Here is a 19,329-nt window from a genome sequence, read left to right as displayed (position 1 = left end):
ACCTCCCAAGGCCATTGTCATGTGCATATTTTTGGGATAACACTGTGACAGGACCAGTCTCCCCAGCCCAGGGGATGATGCCACACCATCATGGTCAGAGAAGGGACCTAGAAGGCCACAGTGGCAAACTCCTATCCTTACTCAAGATCCTCTAACATCTGCTGTAGCAGGTGGAGGAACAAAAGACTCTTCCCAATGTTATTATCTGGATCTCCAAAGACTGTCCAAATTTGGGTTGTTCAGGAGCTCTCTGATATTAATTACCCAAACCCAAATTACATCCAAGGCAAGCAGTGAAGGAACTGTCTGCCACACCATGATTGAAGGGCTAGAGCACCTCTGCTATGAGGATAGGCTGAGGGAGCTCAGGTTGTTCCATCCAGGGAAGACTCCAGGGGAACCTTATAGCTGCCTTCCAGTACCTGAAGAGGGCCTACAGGAAAGCTGGAGAAGGACTTTTCATAAGGATGTCTAGTGACAGCACTACAGGGAATGACTTTGAGCTGAGGGAGAGTAGGTTTAGACTGGGTTTTAGGAAGAAGTTTCTCAGTATGAGGCTGGTGAGACTGGAAGAGGTTGCCCTGAGTGGTTGTGGATGCCCCCTCCCTGCAGGTGTTTAAAGCCAGACTGGGTGAGGCCTTGGGCACTCAAATCTAGTTGAGAGGTGTCCCTGCCCATGGCAGGAGAGTTGGAATAGATCTCTGAGGTCCCTTCCAACCAAAGCCATTCTATGATTCTGTGACTGCAGACCCCATGCAGCTATTCCCAACTCTTTTTCCTCACCGAGAGAATCACTGGAAAATTTGGCTTCTGGAAGCAAGTCAACCAGAGGTTCATGTGAGTGCTGGTCACTTGGGACAGTGGGACCCATGGGGTCACACTCCCCCATCTGGCTGGGGGCACTCAGCTGCTTCAGGGTGCTGTTGCTTTTGCCAAGTTTAACCTTGCAAGCTGCAGAGAGAGGCAAATGCACTTGTCTCTTTTAAGAAGCTATTTAGGAAAAACATTCAAAAGGATATCACTAATTTAATGCAGAACTAACATGGATTTAGAAGGAGTATGGAAAGAAAAATCTTCTAATATTAAAAAGAATATTTCATAGTATCATAGTATCAGTCAGGGTTGGAAGGGACCACAAAGATCATCTAGTTCCAACCCCCCTGCCATGGGCAGGGACACCCCACACTAGATCAGGCTGCTCAGAGCCTCATCCAGCCTGGTCTTAAACACCTCCAGGGACGAGGCCTCAACCACCTCCATGGACAACCCATTCCAGGGCTTCACCACTCTCATGGTGAAGAACTTCCTCCTCACATCCAGCCTGAATCTCCCCACCTCCAGCTTCATTCCATTCCCCCTAGTCCTATCACTACCTGAGATCCTGAGAAGTCCCTCCCCAGCCTTCCTGTAGGCCCCCTTCAGATACTGGAAGGCCACAATTAGGTCACCTCAGAGCCTTATTTCCATGCACACAGTATGAATAACTGAGAGAGGTAGCCACAACTCTGTCCAGCACAGCAGAAAGTGAAATAAATCCAGACATGCAATCTGTAAAATCCCCAACCAAGCAGGGAGAAGGCAAGGCAGGGAGAGCCTTCAGTAGGGCTGCTGCCTGCCTGCTGCCAGCCCTAGGGTCCCAGGTCCAGGCAAAGGCTCAGCAGCAGGGTTAATAGGAGGGCTTAGTTAAGCAGCACCACAGCTTTCCTAGGTTTCTGTCACCTAATGCTCCAAGTCTTGTATTAATGCACTTTGGTTTGTTTTTTAGCTAAATTATATCACATGCTCCATCTTCTTATATTCACTTACAGGCCTGTCATGATCTTTTCAGACTTAGGTCACTTCAATTTTATTACTCCAAGTGGCTCAAATATATTTTCATTACCTTTTTGGTGTATGTTTTCTAAAGAGAACTACAGGAGCAATAGGTTAGAGCTGCATCTGAGTTTCTGAATAGTAACTGGGAGCAACTTCCCTATCAGTTTCACGTTTATGTTCTCCATTTTGCCTCAACCTGCAGATTTAGTGCAACATCCAAAGGCCAGAGAAATGAGCAGTACTTACCTGATACTCATATACTCGATACAACTTTCTATTAAAGACATTTCAGGCAATTTGAATTCATAGAATCATAGAATTGTTTTGGTTGGAAAAGACCTGTAAGATCACTGAGACCCACCATCGACCTAACACCACCATGGCCATTGAGCCACATCCTGAAGCGTGCCATGACCACAAGTTTCTTGAAAACCTCCAGGGACAGTGACTCCACCACCTCCCTCTACAGCCTGCTCCAATGCCTGTCCTCTCTTTCCATAAAGACATTTTCCCTAATATCCAATCTAAACCTTCCCTGGCACAATTTCAGCCCATTTCCCCTCATCCTATCACCTGATACCAGAGGGAAGAGACCAACCTCCTTTCCTGCGTCTTGCTTCATCGAATGCCTTCACAAAGCTGTATGCACATAACCTGCCTCACACAAACAACCTGCTGGAAGCTGTGGCTCTGTTGCAGCTTCTCCCAAGGTTAATTTATTACCAATTAACTTGAGGTTCTCAACACCTTTGCAAAGGCTGGTGTGAATGCTGTAAATCTACAGCTGGAAATCAAATACAGGTAAATGTCTGGTTAAAGAAATGAAAATAATTAAGGAACATGATTGTAATGAACGTAATCTATCAGTGCTTGGATATCAACCCAAAAGAAGGAGAAGGGAGCAAGCCTAATGCCCCCCAATGCAAAGCGACACAGCATGCAGGTGGGGCCCACGACAACCTCATGAGGTTCAACAGGACCAAGTGCAAGGTCCTGCATCTGGGTCAGGGCAATCCCAAGCACCAATACAGGCTGGGCAGTGACTGGCTTGAGAGCAGCCCTGAAGAAAAGAACCTGGGAGTGCTGGTAGATGAGAAGCTCAACATGAGCCACCAGTGTGCACTTGCAGCCCAGAGATCCAATCAGATCCTGGGCTGCATCAAGAGAAGCATAGCCAGCAGGTCAAGTGAGGTCATTCTCCCCCTCTACTCTGCTCTGGTGAGACTCCACCTGGAGTACTGCATCCAATTCCAGAGCTCCTATGACAGGAAGGATCTGGATGTGCTGTAGCATGTCCAGAGAAGGGCCATGAGGATGATCAGAGGGCTGGAGCACCTCTCGTGTGAGGACAGACTGAGGCAGTTGGGACTGTTCAGTCTGGAAAAGAGAAGGCTCCGAGGTGACCTAATTGTGCCCTTTCAGTATCAGAATGGGGCCTACAAGAAAGCTGGGAATGGACTTTTTAATGCCATAGGACTAGGGGGAAGGGGAAAAACATAGAAATGGATAGATTCAGATTGGATGTTAGGAAGAAGTTCTTCCCCATAAGGGTGGTGAGACACTGGAACAGGTTGCCCAGAGAGGTGGTAGAAACCCCATCCTTGGAGGCTTTTAAGGCCAAGCTGGATGTGGCTCTGAGCAACCTGAGGTAGTGTGAGGTGTCCCTGCCCATGGCAGGGGGGTTGGAACTAGATGATCCTTGAGGTTCCTTCCAACCCTAACAATTCTATGGTTCTGTGTAGCACAGTAGTTTCTCTCTGAAGCATTTCTAAGTCTTCTGTGGGATGCTGGAGTTGTCACAAACCCTTATTGTTTTCAAATTAATGCAGACAAATGTGAAAGAAGGGAGTTTCCTTCTCAAAAGTCATAATCCAATGATTAAGCACTGGTGATACCAACTCTGAGAGGGCTAAAGAGAGAGAAATCCACCTAGAAGCCACATTTTGCATGTTTGCCTTTGAAAAACTGCCTGTCGAGTCTCCTCTGCCTTTTGCCCTTTCTCATGAAACCCAGGATGTCTTGGTACTGTGAGGTTTCTGCAGGGCAAGGGCACAAGTCATCCCTGGGAGCAGCGCCCTGGGACTTGCTGTCTCTGTGTTTATATTTCAGCGCTACGCGTGATTAATCCTCCATTTCATTCATTGTCTTTTTACTTCTCTGCTACTGGGAACAGTAAATAAGAGGGAAGTTGTAACAAGAGCCTCCCTTTTATTCAGAGACCTTCTGTTTCCTGCAGGCTGGTGTCTTTGAAAAAAAAAATCACAGCTCCATTGTGCTCCAAAGTCATATTAAATGATTCCAATGGAAACAAAACCCACGTCAGTAGAAGCCAAGGACTCAGAGAAGCATTGAGGCTGGTGGACCAGGGACACTGATCCTGGGCAGCAGCACATCCTAAGGACGCTGCACCCTCTGGCAGCACTGACATTATGTGCCTTCCCCCCATTTTGTGGGTCTGTGGAATGCAGAAGCTCCCTCCAGCATTAGGAGTGCTTTGGTGGGTGTCCCCATGCACCCCTGGCACCACACAAATGGCATCAATTGCCTGGGGAGTGGTGAGCCAGCAGGACAACCCTACTGTCCAATCTGGGGAGCACAGATCGGACCCCCAGCAGCTGCAAGATAGGTGGACTCACCTTTACCCTTGGAGCAGGGCTGGTACCAGTGGATGCTGGGCAGGAGCATTGGCAGGTGACCACTGGGCAGAAGCAGAGGCAGTATGGGTGCTCCAGCACAGAGGCAGAGTATGCAGCACTTGAGATGTTGCCATCACTGAACGTCTGGTACAGTTGCTCCCTCAAAATAGATAATTTCCTTCTTCCACTTCAAAGGAAACAGCACTGGAAAGAGGTTCAGTTGCAGCCAGGCCGGTTCCTGTTGCAGGCAGGTTCACTGGCAGCTTCCTTCTGGAAGCCAGTTGCACATCCTGAAGTGCAGCTCTGGGACTAGTTATCAGTCCCAGGTAGGACCCAAGGGGTCAGTCCTGCAGAACACCCACAGAGGTGCTGTGCTTTGCCAGACCTTGTGAGCAGAAACCCACTAACACTTTGCCATCAGTGGCTGGTATACCAAACCCAAACCCTCCCATCCCCAAAACTTACCCTTAAAGTTTCTGCTGTGCCTAGCAGCTGGGCCTGTGATCAGTCCTCCCCTGTGTTTCCTGGCACTGGGTTTGCAAATCCAGTGGTTGGGTTGCTGAGGACATCTTCCTCACTGGAAGGTGTCAGTAGAACAGTGTGCCAACGGAACTGAACGAGCTGAGCCGCACCGAAGTCAGGTCTGATAATAAACCGTGAGTCACTGCTGTTCAATCATTTGCTAATGCACACTTTGCAACACAGTTATCTCTTCTGGAATCCTCACCACACACACCCCAGAGTTGTTTTCTGTAAAAGTGAGCCATGATTTACTGCACAGCTGAGTCTTCAGAGGGCTGGTGCCTGTGATCCCTATCTGCAACCCACCACTTTGCTCCCTTTGTATCTCCATCTCAAACCCAGGCCTCAGCCCGGAGTGACCCACCCACCATTTACGCTCTGCAAAGTGGCCGTGAGCCTGCCAGCCTTTCAACACCATGCTTCCTCCCAGCAGCTTTCATGCCTGTCTCCCCAGTACCAGCAGCAAGCCAGCAGCAAGGAAAGGGCTGCTGAAGCTCACCTGGCTGCCATCAGTACCCCACTACTACTTCAAGACTGCATCTATAGTGCCATTGGCTGGGGCTAGTTTAGGGGACAGGCATCGTTCCCCTGGGCTGAGCTAAGGAAGAGTGCGGTGGACCCCAGCACTTTGGCAAGGGAGACATTTTCCCACAGAAGGATTCGCTTTGCTTTCTTACAATTCAGCATGGGGAGGAGCAGAGGTGCTGGGGATGCTACACCCCAGCTGGATTTTCTTCTCAGGCGTTTCTTTGAAGACGTTATTTTTATTCCCAGCCACAAATGGACTCACCAAACGTCGCAGCGCCTGGCCGGGGTTTCTCCTCCGCGAGCCTGATTTTTTTGAACAGCGCTTTGCCAACAGCATTTCAATGGTGACCTCTTGCTGCTGCAAGGTGTGCAGGGAGCTGGGTCCTTGCCAGGCACTCAGGCTATAGCGTTTGGTCTTTCCTGTTGCTATTGAAGAACTTTTGGGAGGTCAGAAATTTGTGATTCGAGCTTTTGCCGCTTTGAATGATGAAAGGCTGCTCAGCAGCAGTAGGATGAGCTTCCTTTGTGCCAGGTGCCCATCATTTAAGTCAAACACGTTTTAACAATGCAAGCAGGATTTTAAAAGGTTTAGCTAAAAAACCCCACACTTGCCCGTTTTGCTTGCTGCTCATTGCTCCACTGTCTCACTGCTTAGCTCTCGCTCTCGAGGGCTCCTGCGGCAGGGAAGGCTTGAGCTTCGGATGTAGCAAATAGGTAGACAAAGCTAATTTATAGCTGAAGTCTTTTACTCCATCATAAAGTGGCAAACGGGAAGCCTCGTCTCTCTTGTGGGTCACCTCTAATAGCAATTGCTTCAGCAAGATGGATTTCAAAATGAGGTGCTCCCAAAGCAGAAGCCACGCTGTACTTTCCAGCAGCGCAAAGCAGCCCTCAGAGCAATCTGACCTTCGTTCTTACCAACAAATTCATTGGGGGGGGGGGGGGGAGGGAAAAAAAAATCCATCTTTTGTTTTTCTGCTTGAAGTACTGTCAAAATAAAAGCCAGGGTACAACACACACAAAATGGAAATGTAAGACAACTTCTGCAAAACGATACAAAACTCTGAGAGGTTTATTTTCCTGGGGGTTTGTTGTTTTGGTGCTTTTTTAACTCCAACATTGGAAGAGCGTCTGACAGCTTGTCTACAAATACATCGCTTTGGAATAAAGGCTGGTGTTAATTCAAAGTGAACCTATTCTAGGCTAAATTAATACCATCTCAAAGCAGTTTTCGGATGCAGGATGCAATCCAGTAGCAAAGTCTGGGGGAGTTTATTGATAAACACCCACATTTAGGCACGTCATTGGATGAGCTCATTTGCAAAACACCCCTCAGGGGCTACGACGTCTATCACAGCCTGTGGAAGGAAAACAGAGTTAGTTTTTGATGCAGCAGCCCCTCCAAGATGTGATCCGTAGTCTGTAGTCGAGTAGAGCGTGATGGCAAGCTGCAGAGTGCAACAAAGGAACGTAACTTGGCACATTGCTGTTATTAGACGTTTGTGTCCCGTAGCTGGTCAGCTACTAGCAGTAGAGCCTGGACACGGTGGCAATTAATCACCTCCTGTATTAAATACTGCCTTTGTGTTTTGCCATGTCTGTGTTACAGACTCGCTCTTTGAGTAACGTATTATAACCCAGTGCAGTACATTGGCTTTACTCCTTTAATCTCCTGTCAGGCATAGCTGGGAAGGCAGAATGGAAATGCTTATTCTAACTAGGGGTATAACTCTACAGCTAGCAAGAGTTAGGAAAGGCTTTTTTCAAGCTCAGCGTGTCACCCATCTAGATGACCTAACACTGTGGCTGTAGTCTGCCTGGCTCCTCTTCTGGCAGAGTTACTCAGTGTTCCTGCTTTCTAGCAAGCCTGAAGCCAGCTATTACTCAACCTTTTCTCCTTCACTATGGGCTTGTTACACTGATAAAAGGAGCTGTGAAGGGTCTCACTGTCAGCAGTGCCAGCATCACCCTAATTAAGCTACAGAAATCTTTTCAACCACTTGATACTGGTTACTTCAGGTTTCTGGGGACCCATCTGCCTGGACAGAAGCATTTTGTTAAATAAACTCAACTTTTTGCCAGTACCGATGCAATTACTGAAAGCACAGCAGAAGTGATGCACACTGCCTATACATTTGAGCTCAAAATCACACAGCATACCTAGAAAGCAGGTGGCTGCAACTACAGCTCCTTTCAGGAGCAACTTGAGATAAACAATTGTAAATTTGGTAAGGCTTCATGTGTCATAACTACCTTAGTAACATTAAAGTTCTCTCCAAATTGATCTTTTTTGTTTGTTTAGAACAGGAAAAGCCCTTTTCCCCTTTTCCCTACATCAAGCATTTATGTGAACACTAAAGCTGTAGGAAGCACTTTTTGGTTCAACACCAGTGCCAGGGCTATCCAGTTCCCTTGTAGGGAACCACTGCCAGTTGCAGTTTCACTGTTCATTATCCCTCAGCAAGCACTGACTTCTAAAGATGATGGGGAGGCAGATTCATGCAAAAGCATCAGCACAAACTGACCTGAGACCAAGTAGTCAAGCATGACCTATCAATGCTGAGAACCAGGCCACTGTTGACCCAAAGGATTAAACTGAAGCTTGCAGGGGAGCATAGCTAGGGAATGGAGCAGTCCTTTCCAGCTACAACTCTCAGCTTTTCTGTTAGTTCATCTACCTATGGCACTCCCCTCCAGAAATAGCAGTTTGGTTGTTTCAAAATAGTTTTCTAGAAGACACAAATCAAGACTTGAGTTGATACCTATGTGCAAGTCCAGCTGACTTACAAGCATGTACTAACTACTTGTATGAAAACCATCTCTGTCCTGGAGCACTCAGGAGGCTTTGGTACACCTCCCAACCACCAGCCTCTGCTACAGAGTACCAGGGCTTCTTTTCCCAGAAAGTAGTACTTACAATTACTGTACTACCTACCCTCTTCAGCCTCGGGCATGTTCTGCTTGTTATCAACCTGCTACCCCCAAAGGTAAAAAAGCAAACACCATGCCTGGCTGCTGGGTAAGTGCTCGCTACTCATCTTTTAAGACCAGTGGAATCCTCTAGGTTACTTCTGCCAACATCAAGCACCAAGAACAAAGGCACAAAATTACAGGGATCTCATTAAGGCATGGTTGTTCCAAGAACAAGAGACAGCGGCTACTTTCCTCTGAAGACCTGGGGAAACAAAACAACCCCTTCAGCACAGAAAATTTATTTGTGATTAGTTATGAACATTTGAATAGGTAATGGCATTTAAGAAAAAAACCTCTATGTGCCCTAAGCTTTCTATCTTGAGGCCTTGTTCACAGCATTCTTCTGTTTGAAATAGAAAGCAGGGGGTGTACACCTCCGAAAACACCAACACACACAGAGGGGGAAAAAAACCCCAAACCCCAACCCCCAACCCTTTAGGATATTAAGCGAGCCATTTAACTGAGTATTTAAAACCTCTGCAATTATTAGTTTATTAGTATCATCCAGGATTCAGATGTTCAATATTTCTCCTGAAGTTATACATAAATGCAAATTTGAAATAAGAATCTGAAAGTCAAAATTGTATAACAAAAACAATACTCCCATCACAAAAGCGTGTAAAATTACAAGGATGCCTTTTTTTTTGTCGTCGTCGTTTGGTTGGTTGCTTTTGTTGTTTCTTATTTTTAGGTTTTTTTTGCCTTTTTCCTTTTTTTTTTGGTCTTTTTTCGTTTTGTTTTGTTTTTAAACACTGGCATTAACCATAATTGTGTAACCACAAAATTGCCAAATTGTCCCCCCCCCCCCCCCAGACTGGTAAGCAGGTACATCGTGAAAAAGAGTTAACAGTTGCCAGCACTCGAAGTTTTACCGAGTATGCCACGAAAAAATAAACCCAACCCTCCCCCATCCCCCCGCCTCAGCTTTGGTTTTTGGAAGAGAACTGTATTTGACCAAATTAGACATTGTTGGTATACCATAAACATTTTAACCTTTTCTTTTCTTTTTTTTAAACCTTTTTTTTTGTTGTTTTTTTTTTTTTTAAATGCAAAATTTAATAAAATGTACTTTTCCATACACAGCTATATTTCTTTTTTTTCTCTTAACTTAAAAATGGGCAAACGGCGAAGAGTGCGGTAGAAAACCTAACAGGAAAAATACATCTTATCTCGGCTTTTCGCTTTTGAGACAATATACAACTTTGCTTCAAAGGGCTAAAACTAGAATTTCAAGAATACAAATATGAATTTACATAGATTTAACAAAGAATAATGGTACCATTTATAGAAATCTTAGGAAGGAAGGGGGAGGGAAAAAAAACCAAACCAAACAGAACCAAACTAACAAGCCCCCCCCCCCCCAAAAAAATTCATTCATTTTTTTGTTTTTCCTTGTGGGCCATTCGCTACCAGGAAAAGAGTTTCATGGTATAAAGCCCGTGGCCATCACCAGACCTGTCACCAAAAAAAATAATATGGTTAATTTGCATGCTTGCTTTTTGCTTTTTTAACTTTACACATCTTTTAGGTACGCTCATCGCTTGCCAGTGTTCAGAGATTTACAAATCCAACTTCCATTACATGGTAATGGAGTTCACACCTGTAAATTTCTCTACACTAGATGGGCATACACTCTTCCTATGGGTCCTTCTAGGACGAAACTTAATGTTCCCTCCCACCCCCACACCCACGCCACCCCACCCCACCCCCCCATCCCACACCCTGCCCCAAAGTATTTAACTTCTTTTCTGTAAAATTGAACTCTATACTTCTCAACTCTCCAAGACTGGTAAACTCATGCAACTCGACAGAATATTACATTTCACAAAAATCTGAACAGCTATCAGTCTGCTGAGATTGAACATTTTCCCTCTTCTTTCCAGTTACGGAAGAACATATCCTTTCATCATATGCCTCTATGTATTTCTTTTCTTACCCTACCATGATTATGCAGGGTATGCAGATCAAAGCTTTGTTTATCAGCTGGTTATATGAAAGATGAAAACTGTAATATTCCTGTGATCCCAAACGGGTAATTCAATAAAGCAAAAGATGAGTTCCCCTCAAGAGAAAAAAAAAAGAACAAAACCAAAACAAAACAGAGAGAAAAGAAAAAAGAAAACAGATGATTTTTCAAGGGCACCTATTAAAAGGACAACAATACTAATAAAAAAAAATTGTATTTACTTAGAAGCATTCAGAATGTCAACAAAACAGCTGCAACTTTCTCTTTTTTTTCCTCCTTTTTGCAATTACAGAGTGGTATTCAGTTAACAGAACAACAATTGTTTTTTTATGATGCATCAGAGACAACTGAAGATGAGAAACGACCTACATCCCCATGGATAACTAATTTGTGCTGTGCACCAACAAGAACCTGCTTTAAAACTCCCATGCCAATTTACAACCCCCACACTGTACCAGGCAAGGTTAGTGGCCATTGAAATACCACTAAGGACAGGGCTATCTAAAGACACATTCGGTAGTGTGTTAACTATACAAAAAAAGAGACACTGTACAGTTTAAAAACAAATCTTACACAGCCTTACATTTCAATTTTTGTTTTTTTCTTTAAAAGGAGTGAGTTGTGTACAGGGGGGTTAAATGCTTTATAGACAAGAAAGAATTTGCTCTAAGAGAGACTTATTCATCGTCATCATCATCTTCCTCCTCCTCCTCTTCCTCTTCTTCATCATCTTCATCCTCTTCATCTTCGTCCTCATCTTCCTCCTCCTCCTTCTTCTTCTTGCTCTTCTCAGCCTTGGCAACTACTTTTTTGCCTGCATCAACCTTCCCTTTGGCCCGATATGCAGCAATATCCTTGGAGGAGAAAAGCAGGAAGAATCAGATTTAATCAGAGAAGATCTCAGAGTAACTTGTGAAACCAGAGCCACCCAGGTATCTGGCCCCTTCACCACATCTACTAGGGTAGGACCAGGAGCTGTAGATTCAGTTACAAGGTGAACCAATGCCAGAGAAAACAGGAATCCTCTAACACTGGTGCACTGCTTACAGCTGCTGAGCAATCTCTGCTCTTAGGATTGTGGGAACGGGTTGGAAAAGCTGCTGCCTCAGATGGGTAAAGGCATAGCTGAGCTCCCTATCCCATAAGGAAATTAAGTACAGAGATGTCTTAAGGTCCCTTTCTAGCCCTACCTTCTACAATGCCTTAAAGAAATGCACAGGGAAATCCTTAGGGCACAAAATTGTAATTAGCCATCTGAAAAGCATTAGAGTGACACAGCCTAATATTTCCAATGTTATGCCTCAGCAAAGAGCAATTACACAGCATTCTGCATAACTCAAGTTTACAAAATAAAAGGTACAAGGGCTTGATTAAAGGGTAGACAGTGCCACCTTCTGCATGCAATAAATTTATTCTAGTGGTTTATAATGCACAAAATTTAGTTCCTGTTAGAGGGAAGTCAAAACTGTACCTGGAAGCACAAGCCAGAGAAACTTTGGTTAAGACTTCCTGATTTTGTGTCAAAGTAGCACAAACAATTACATAATAAAGTTCATCTACAGGACTTAAACATACCAGCTACAGGGAAACAGCAACACCTTTTTGCAGACAGTCCAAACGTTCAAGCATTCCCCACCCAGCAGACATTACACTACTAATCTTACAGCTCCCTCAGACTCCCTTACAGCTTAGCATGAAGTTTTCAGAAGATACAATATCCACTTAGTCAAAGACCAAGCACTGAAACACTGAAAATACAAATGGAACTTCAAGGTACTGTAAAGAAATACACACCAGTGAAGATGAAAATATCTGGGAATAAAGATTAACCACTTAAAAAGTCTCTTACAAGTTGTCTTGGCTATATGTACAACCGTTGTGCTAAAGAGTTTAAGCTGCACAGGAAGCACAACAGGGAAAACTTCTAGCCTTGCAGTTCCTCTCTGACATGTCATTAAGACTCAGAAAGGGCCACCTTACTCACTACAATGCTACAGTTTTGAAGAGGTTTTGTTTGCCAACAAAAGAAATACCCAGAGGAAGGTCAAGGCACACAAGTGGATATACATGGTGTACGTTAGCTATAGGTGGTCACTGACCCGTTGCAAAGCATCATTAGGGGAGGCTAACACGCCCACCCCCTCTCCTCCCTTACTTTCCCTGTACTGGGATGGGACTCTGCTTTTGTCACAACACATTTCTGAAGCTCAAATTATGAAATCAGGATTTAGCTTTAATAATTCAAGAAACTGTATGGCACACTGCCTCATATGTATTAACTGTGTTAACTAGCAAAAATGAGATGGACACAAAACAGTTTCCCATGTGTGTTCTTTGTGTACCTAGTATCTCATTGGTGTTCTTACATTATCCCAAGAATGAGTTCTTCAAAAACATCTACGTGTGTCAATTATTCTAACATTTAGGGATGCTCATCAGTACCTCCAAAATTAGAGAGAACCAATTTATTCTTTACTGGCATTACTTAGTATTACCATCTTAACTCTGATACTGCTGTGACCTATTGTTTTAATAACACAGCAGACACCACAGCATCTATTAAACCATCACTGATAGTCTGGTATTACAGATGAATGCATAGTTCAACACAGAGGACTGCAATTTTGTGTTGTGGTAATGAACTGTATGCTCCCTTACAGGGTATTTTCCAACAAGTATCATGATGTTCGTCATTAGCACACCATAATTTGCACTATCAGGCATCAAGGGTACAGAAGGAAAAAAAACACATCCAAATTGAGACCTGACCTCCTCAAGCTATCCCATTAAATGTAGACATTACCTTTTCATACTTCTCCTTCAGCTTAGCAGCCTTTTTCTCATAAGGCTGTTTGTCATCTGCAGCGGTGTTGTTCCACATCTCTCCCAGTTTCTTTGCAACATCCCCAATGGACAGACCAGGATGTTCTCCTTTAATTTTTGGACGAAACTCAGAGCAAAACAAGAAAAAAGCCGAACTATGGAGGGGAAGAAAAAGAATTTGAATTTAGGACTCTACTGTAATAAAGTTCTGTGACTTGGCTACTCTTTCATAATAGAGTTTTGGAAAAGCACCTGAAAGAGGACACAGGTGAATTACAATGGAAGGTATCAGAACTCAATGTAACTATTTGAAAAACCGAACACATCCTTGTCTCTCGAAAGCAATGACACACATCTGGGCCCATTTTTGGCAGGACCCCCAGGAAGGCAAATTTTATGTACCATCTGTAGAGGGAAATCTTAGAAGAGGAGAGTGTGCCAGGGGAGCAAACGTTCCGTCAGAACTGTTGACAGCAGAGAAGTCGCAGTATTTCCTGTGAAAATCAGGATTCCCAGGTAAAGGCATCAACCCAAATACCAACACCACTCACACAGGAACTTTTCTGTTCCTTTCAGCATTGCCTCAGTTTGAAACACGTGAAAAATATGTATTGCTACAAAGTACTACTGTCTAGTACCAGGAGAAACTGAAGTCCATGCTTCTATGTAGTGGCTGACATTTAAATCTCCAAAGTATTTTTGGCTTTTTTTTGTATGAGACCACCCTCACACCTGTTCTGTGCAAAAGCCTCTTAATTTTAAATGGACTGCAAATCAAAACTTCAGCTCAAGCCAGCAGGCGAGGAGAGCTGGACCTGAAATGTTTTTACTGCTGTTTTGCACCAGAATGAAGAAACTGCAAACTCAAGCCAGAACTGCATGTTGCCCGTTTCTGCATCTACTTTTAAAGGCTGATATTATTTCAGTTTAGATAAAGAGGGTCAGTCTGAAATCAAACTTGTAACTCAGCCACTGGTCAGGAAAACCCAGAGTCTTGTGTTTCTGAGGATCCTAAATGTGGATAAAACGATCATTTTATAGATTGACTCCAGTGTGATGGCCCCAAACAAGACAGCCTAACCATAAGTCTACTTACGGAGGCCTCTTCGGTGCATTTGGATCCTTGAACTTCTTTTTCGTTTCCCCCTTAGGTGGTACATAGTTTTTCATTTCTTTTTCATAACGAAGCTTGTCAGCCTTTGCCATATCTTCAAACTTTCCTTTCTCCTTAGAAGACATAGTCTAGAACGCAATTAGAATCACACAATATATGAAGCTGGAAGGGACTCTTAAGAATTGAAAAGGTATTTTGAGGTTTTAAAAGCATATCCAGGTCCACTCCAAAATTTAGCCTCCCTCAAGCAAAAGTTAACTCAAAAATAACAGATGGTTACCGCTCACCTTACAACTGTCCTTCCTACTCACCCACTCATCTTACAACTGTCCTTCCTATTTACCTACAACTTTGACTTTTACTGAACCAACTTACGACTCCAATAGTATTTCAGACAAAACAATCACTTAAGGTTTCTGTGGTTTGCTTAAGCTGTCACTCCTACCTTCCATCGTTCTGAGCATTTTTTTGAGAACTCTGAGAAGTTCACTGAAGCATCTGGATGTTTCTTCTTGTGCTCCTCCCGGCAGGTTTGCACAAAGAAGGCATATGAAGACATTTTACCTCTCGGCTTCTTAGGATCGCCTTTGCCCATTTTTGATTATTTTCTGTAACAAAGCAAAAAAAAAAAAAAGACACCTTTAGAATTTTCACATCATACAAACCAATGTTGGGAAATTAAGCCAGGATGAAGGATCATGCCAAACAAGACCCAGTGGAAGCGTTCTGAAATCATACAACAGGAAGTAGTTTTCCTCTTCTGGAAAATTGACTGAAGACTTCTGCCATTCCTGTTTGAGGTGAACCAGACACATGCAACCTGAAATCTCAAAAGGCCTTCAAAAATGCAGTTCTGGTCTAATGCTAATAAAAGCATCCCTTCCAGCCAATCTGAAAGCAAGTACAAGCATCAGTGTAGACTAAACTCCTTAATCACTGCTATTGGATCAATCCTATGCTTGGAAGGAGTAAATTATATCAGAAAGAGGGGAAAAAAACACATGAGTATCTTGTCTCAGCTGGATTTATGGGCTGCTAATTTTCTTCTTCCTTAAGCCTGTATTTCTATCTCACTCCCCTAGAGGCCTTGGGTGCTCACTTGCAAAAGATTTTTTTTTTCCCTTTAATTATTTTTGCATGACAGGTAATTCTTTTAAGTGCACTGCAAAAACTACTCTCTTTTTATATGTATACCTAGAAACACAGGAATGAAACAGCCCACTGAGTGTAACATGTTACAACCAAGGCAAGGACGCTAGAAGTGTGACATTTACCTATGACTAGCAAAGCTGTGCTCGCTGCAGGGACTATCAGACCCTGTCTCGAGACACAGAATGCAAAATACCTTCCTAGAACTTTCACACCCAAGTCAGACATTCAGAGTATTTCTTCATAGCTCCCTGGAAAAAGCCACTCGCTCCCTCACACACTCTGCTCTTCAGCAGAGCAACAGAAAAAAAACAACAAAGTTTTTAAAAAACAGCGAGTGCAGGCAGTGCCTGTCGGTATTGCCACAGCGGCAGCGTTTCCTATCGGCTTGGCGGATAGACAGAAAACAGATTTCTGCTCTGTGACTAAACACGTCCGGTTTGAAGTTTCTATGAAGTAAACAAGAGGGCTGAAGAAGCAGGAGTCGCTCCTGCCTGCCATGGAGACGTTTCCAGAGCCAGCCGGCACCCAGCGCTCAGCCAGCAGCGAGAGCACTTCTGGCTGCGTGTTGGTGGAAGGCAGTGAGGGCCAGGGGTATGAGTGGTGCAGATGCCTAAAGTGATTGTGGGAAGGAGTAAGCAGCACGACCCATGCGCTGCAACCGTGAGCTGGCATTTAAATGCCTCCTTCCCGCCATTTTGGACGTTTCCCATGCGAGGGGGCAGAGTAAAACTTCAGAAGTCTCCTAAGAGACCTGTTAAAGGGTGGAAGGAAGAAATAGGGGGCAAGAGGGAGAAGAGGGGAGAAGAAAAAAAAAAAAGTCCCGTTATTAGGGAATAGCTGTGCAAGTTTTACTGCGCGTTCACAGGGCTGCAAGCACATGCCTAGGAGCCAGCCACCAGGGCTGCGGCTACCCGCAAACGGCGATCGCGGGTCCCGGCCGCCGCTCACAGCCTCGGGACAAAGCGCCCGCCCGGTCGCCGCTCCCGTCCCCGCGGCGGGGCGCGCCGTTCCCAGGATTTCCCCGCCGCCATGAGGCCTGGCCGGCGAGGCGCGGCCTGCGCCGCCGCAGCGGCGGTGGCGGGAGCGGCCGCCATGGCGCAGGCTCCTGGCGGAGGAGGTCACCCGCCGCCGAGGCTCCTTCCATTTTGTGCGCTGAGGAAAGCGGGCCACCCCCCCCACTCCACCACACCCCCCCCCCCGCGGCCCGGCGGGCGGGGCAGGGAGGCCAGGCCGCGGGACCCCCGCCGAGGGGCAGCGGCGGGGGCGGGCGGCGACCCTCGGTCTGTGGGGGCGCGGCGCGACAGCGGCTGGGCGGCGCGGAATGGCCGCTGCTGGCGTCGCCCGCGCTCGCCGCCGCGCAGAGAACATGGCTTCTTCCTCCCTTCCCTTCCCTTTGTGTGAGCGCGCCCGCTACCCTGGCGCACACGCTCAGCCATTGCAGCCGGGGGAGGGCGGGCGGGAGGAAGAAAGGGGGAGGTGGGTGGGTGCGGGAGGGGGCTGGGGGTAAGCCCAGCGCGCTTTCAGCGCCTGCCTGAGCCCCGCGGACTGGGCAGAACCCCGGAGGGGACCCCCGCTCGCTCCCGCGCCCCGTCGAGTTGTAACAGCCCCTCGGCGGCGGGCCCCGCGCCTGAGCAAGCAGCAGTGGCTAGAAAAAAAGTTCCCCCGAACTGCGCCCCCGCCCGCCCGAGCGCCTCTCTGCTCCGCCGCCGCTCGCCTTGTTTTCTCGCTTGCGGCTCCCGTCAGCCATGTTACAGCCGGGCGGCCGCGGGGCCAGCAGCTCCCCGGCCGGTACCCCCGCTGCCCCCAAGACCGTCGCGGCCCCGACGGCGACCGGCAACGCGGCATGGCCCGTCCGAAACGGCCGCCGCCTCGTCGCGCTTGTACTCGTCGGCTGCCCCGCCGCCGCAGCGATAGCTACGGCGAGGCACCGTAAGCAGCTTACGGTGGGGCATGGCGCGGCCCGACCCCCCGCGGCGGACGACCCCCGGTCGTTCGCCCCCCCACCTGGGCGGCTTCCTTATCCCGTCTCCCTCCCTCCCGCCTGCCGCTCCGCTCCCCAAGTCGCCCGCCGCCTACGGCGCCCCCGCCCCGCCCCGGCCGGGGGGCTACCGCCCGGGAAGGGTCTCCCGGGCGCAGCCAGGGTCGCCTTTGTGTGCCGGCGCCCGAGCCGGCACTGCCCCGCACTCTACGGCCAGGCAGCGGCGGCAGCAAGGCGGGTAGTGGCGGGTAGTGCCGGCTCGCCGCCCGGCTGCGAGCGAGCGGGCGAGCGCGCTCGGCCGGCCCGGCGGCCCCCGGCGCGTACTCACCCGTGTCAGAGTCGGCACACAGCCCTCGTTCGGCCCCGAGCCCCAGAGACGCTACCCCGGCCACCCGCCCGGCCCCAGCGCTGCCTGGGTCCCTGTGTAGCCCGGTGCACCGCAATGGCTGTGAGAGCGGGATCGATACGCAGCCTCCTCACACTCTCAGTGCTGGTAACATTACTCTCAACACAGCCCCATCCCCATTGGCTGCCGCCAAGCCAACCGCCCCACCGATTGGCCGAGGCCCTTCCATTGTCCTGACCAGAGAGCTTCGCTTATTGGGCGCGGCGCGGGACACGTCACTGAGGATTGAAAGGGCGCGCAAATATAAAAGTGAGTGGAGGGAGTCGGGTAGCGGCGGGATGTAGAGTTCTGAGGCTGTAGCTCGGCATTGCACTGCCGTCTGCAAGAAGCACAGCCTGCTGCCACGGTCCCCTCGCCTTCAGGGCCATTCTTCGCCGCTTTAGGGGTCCTCGCACGCCTGGCCCCTGCCGCCCTGGGGAGATGCACGGCGCAAGGCGCTCAGCGCCGCGGGCACTCCCGAGATGCTGCCGCCCCCCGCCCCTGCGGCACCTCCCTGGCGGGCCGCGCCACCGCGCTTCACAGACACGGAAACTGAGGCGCGGGGGCTCGGGGCGCAACGGGGCGCGGAGAAACGAGCTCGCGTTTTCCGGTTTTTCTTGCCGCGCATCAGCCGGCACGGGCGCTGCCTTCCGCGGCGAACATCATTCTGCTTACGCGCGCTGCGTTACGTGGTAGTTTGGGGCGGGTTTATTTTTTTCATAAATGCGTAATTTATCTGTGAGAAAGAAATCGAAATGCCTCGGCTCTCATCGTAACCCACTGGGCGACAAGGAGCAGGCCGGAGTGGCCAGGCAGCTTTTCCCCCGCTCGCTCTCTGCTCTTTAGGAATGACGCCCCATGCACCAGCCCAGGCATCCCAATGCTAGAGGCAGGCTGAGCGGCTGGAAACGTGGCCATCTGGGCCACATCTCACCTGCCTTTTGCTGCCACTCTTCTTTTTTTATTGTCACTTGTAGGGGACTATCAAGCAGAAGGAATGCCCCTTAACACAAGCTTTGCTGTTTGTATTCGCTTTACTGGTGCAAACGACCCTGGGAGGAGCACTGGTTGCGATAAATCCAAACCCACAGGCGTACCCTGAAAGCCATTATCAGTGCAGTTAGTGAAATAATGGAAACTTGAATGGAGAGAGATCTCTATGGGTGTACATATCAAAAACCATTCTTACCTTCCAACTGCTGTAAAATTGGCAGTGTGAGTAGCAGGTAACATTAAGAGGTGGTCTGTGCAATCCTTACAAGTTTTGCAGGCCACTTAAATGTGAAAATAGGATAAATCTTTGCCAGACCACAAACCCTTCTAGAACTTCACTGGGTAGGAGAATAATTGAAGGGGGGGGGGGGGGAGAGGAAGGGGGGGAGGAGGTGTGTGCAGATCATCAAACCCAAACTATTTTCACATGATTATTTGTGAACA

At 47.6% G+C, this 19,329-nt stretch overlaps 1 protein-coding gene across 1 annotated transcript; it reads right to left on the bottom strand.

The window, feature by feature from the left end:
- Positions 1-10,638: 10,638 nt before the first annotated feature.
- On the bottom strand, positions 10,639-17,944 carry HMGB1 (high mobility group box 1). Its single transcript, XM_068143224.1, has 5 exons — positions 17,836-17,944; positions 14,823-14,985; positions 14,360-14,505; positions 13,244-13,418; positions 10,639-11,294 (listed from the first exon to the last, which is right to left on the bottom strand). The coding sequence occupies exons 2-5, from the start codon at positions 14,970-14,972 to the stop codon at positions 11,118-11,120; spliced, it is 648 nt and encodes a 215-aa protein (XP_067999325.1). The 5' UTR covers positions 14,973-14,985; positions 17,836-17,944; the 3' UTR covers positions 10,639-11,117.
- Between the last annotated feature and the right edge of the window lie 1,385 nt (positions 17,945-19,329).

This window comes from Melanerpes formicivorus, unplaced genomic scaffold (assembly GCF_026170545.1).
Source record: "Melanerpes formicivorus ecotype bairdi unplaced genomic scaffold, bMelFor1.0.p_v2 SCAF_1, whole genome shotgun sequence".
NCBI classification, from domain to species: Eukaryota; Metazoa; Chordata; class Aves; order Piciformes; family Picidae; genus Melanerpes; species Melanerpes formicivorus.
This window is presented reverse-complemented; position numbering and strand designations above follow the sequence as displayed.

What these genes read in the sequence shown, in the direction of transcription:
- HMGB1 (XM_068143224.1), bottom strand. Translation starts at nt 14,972, where the DNA reads ATGGGCAAAGGCGATCCTAAGAAGCCGAGAGGTAAAATGTCTTCATAT. An exon ending in AATGCTCAGAACGATGGAAG is followed by an intron (nt 14,506 to 14,822) that starts GTAGGAGTGACA and finishes ATTGCGTTCTAG; the next exon opens with ACTATGTCTTCTAAGGAGAA. An exon ending in TGAAGGAGAAGTATGAAAAG is followed by an intron (nt 11,295 to 13,243) that starts GTAATGTCTACA and finishes TTCTCCTCCAAG; the next exon opens with GATATTGCTGCATATCGGGC.